Source organism: Scardinius erythrophthalmus, assembly GCF_964197995.2.
Source record: "Scardinius erythrophthalmus genome assembly, chromosome: 7".
NCBI lineage: Eukaryota > Metazoa > Chordata > Actinopteri > Cypriniformes > Leuciscidae > Scardinius > Scardinius erythrophthalmus.
The window spans coordinates 23,349,816-23,351,872 of record NC_138227.1 but is presented as its reverse complement, the minus strand read 5'-3'; the positions used below and the strand labels follow the sequence as shown (position 1 = coordinate 23,351,872).

Sequence of the window (2,057 nt, the reverse complement as noted above, 5' to 3'; positions counted from 1 at the left end):
GAGAGGGGACTGTAAGAAATTGTAGTCTGCCTCGACCCAGATTCCACTCCTAATTTATTTTAGAATGAGCTCATCCCCAAGATGGCTTAATTATCATAGAGATTAAGGCAGTCAAGTTATATTGTTTCTTGACCATTTGGGTTGATCACATCCTGAGCAAATGGTAGTCAATTGTAGAATGGGAATGGGTGTGGGACACAGAGAACCTTCACAGACAATGGGGTGTCTCAACTTCATTAACAGACAGACCACAGCTGTTACAACAAGGGCAACTTAATTTACATTAAGAGTTATAAACTGTATCAGGATAAAAGGTTTAAGATTTGGATGTTCTGGGTTCATTCTGACGCCGGTGAACCCAAGGTGCTTTGTGTACCTTGCCACTGCTATGCTGTAATAAACTTCAACGTCCACATCATTTTTTCTTACATTTATTTAAGAAAATAAAGTTGCAATAACACATGATGTTAGATTAAGTCGTGTACAAACACAAATCTTTGCTTTTGCTTTAAAATATAGTTTCAAGTTTATTTTTTTACAGTAAAAGATACATCAGTTGCATTTCCTGGCTTCAAAAAGCAGAGCATTAAAATATGAGAGCTGGAATATAAGCAAAAGACAAAAGATATCTTTCCTATGATGCAAATTTTGTGGATAAATCCTATGTTCTTACAGTTGCTCTAGTTCAGTATGCTGAATGACATTTAAATAATACTATTTTGTTTTTGTAGTTTTTTCTAATGTATGACTGCTGTAATAATTTACATACACACAGTGGATACATAATCTTTTGTTGGATTAATTTGGGGATTTTTTGAAATCTTTAGCCTTTTAAGTAAGCTTTCCTTGACATCTTTTGTCCTTAAACAGTATATGAGGGGGTTGATCATGGGTGGTAAAAGACTATACATCATAATAATGACTAATCGTAAATCAGTGCTGAAGTTAATACCAATATTGCTTGCCAAATAAATAAAACACCTGGGTAGAAAATAGAGAGCTATTATGACGAGCTGAGGACTGCAGGTGGAGAAAGTCTTCATTCTTCCTTGAGTGCTCGATATACGCAGAACTGCCACAATGATGGTGCAATAAGAGAAAACAATGAAGGTCAGAGGACTGAGCAACACAACCATAGCAAATGCAAAGGCTGGAACACTGTACAGTGCCCTGTTAGTGCATGCAAGTGATGTGATAGAAATGTGATCACAGTAACAGTGCATAATGGTGTTTTCTGCGCAGTAAGGAAGAGGGTATGCCCTTATTGCCATCATTAAAGAGCATGCATGTCCTTGCACCCATACAATGAGACAAAGATAGAAAATGTTCGATTTTGTGAGTATATTAGGATATCTTAGAGGATGACAGATGGCTACATACCGATCAAAGGCCATTACTGCCAGGATAAAAGCATTGACTGAACCAAAATAATGCACAAAATACATTTGAATGAAGCAACCACTAAATGAAATACTACCAGCTTGGAACCAATACCTAGTAATAATTTTTGGTAAGGTAGTAGTGCTGAATAATATATCACTTACAACTAGGTTTAAGATGACATAATACATAGGTTTATGTAAGCATTTTTCTAAAGCAAAAATTACTAGAAATATTCCATTCCCCACTAAGATACACACATAGACAAAAAATAGCAGAGCAGCCACTGTGCCATAGTATTCTGTTTGAAGCCCAGGAAAACCAACAATGAAAAATTCCTTAACAAAGCTGATGTTTCCGGCTGACATGATGACCTGATGGCTGGATGAAAAAAATAGATTAATGCTTTTTCTTTTAAGCATTGTTATACTTCTGGTTTGGCATGAATCATATATAGCACAAATTACCCTTACTATTATATAGCCTACTATAATATAATACAGTACTATTTGATCACAGAGTCATAACAACCAGTTAAAATATTAAATTGTATTATATATATATATATTTTTTTTTTTTTTTAAATACAGGAAATGACAGGAATTAGCACATTATCATCTAAAAAATATTGACAACACTTTTTTTAATAAACTGGAAAAGCATCTGATCTAACTCTG

General features: G+C 34.5%; 1 protein-coding gene across 1 annotated transcript; it reads right to left on the bottom strand.

The window, feature by feature from the left end:
• Nucleotides 1–761: 761 nt before the first annotated feature.
• Nucleotides 762–1,748, bottom strand: or30bt1 (odorant receptor family 30, subfamily BT, member 1; the record flags this gene model as incomplete). Its single annotated transcript, XM_081370849.1, has 1 exon — nucleotides 762–1,748. One exon carries the CDS (start codon nucleotides 1,746–1,748, stop codon nucleotides 762–764), a length of 987 nt encoding a protein of 328 aa, XP_081226975.1.
• Between the last annotated feature and the right edge of the window lie 309 nt (nucleotides 1,749–2,057).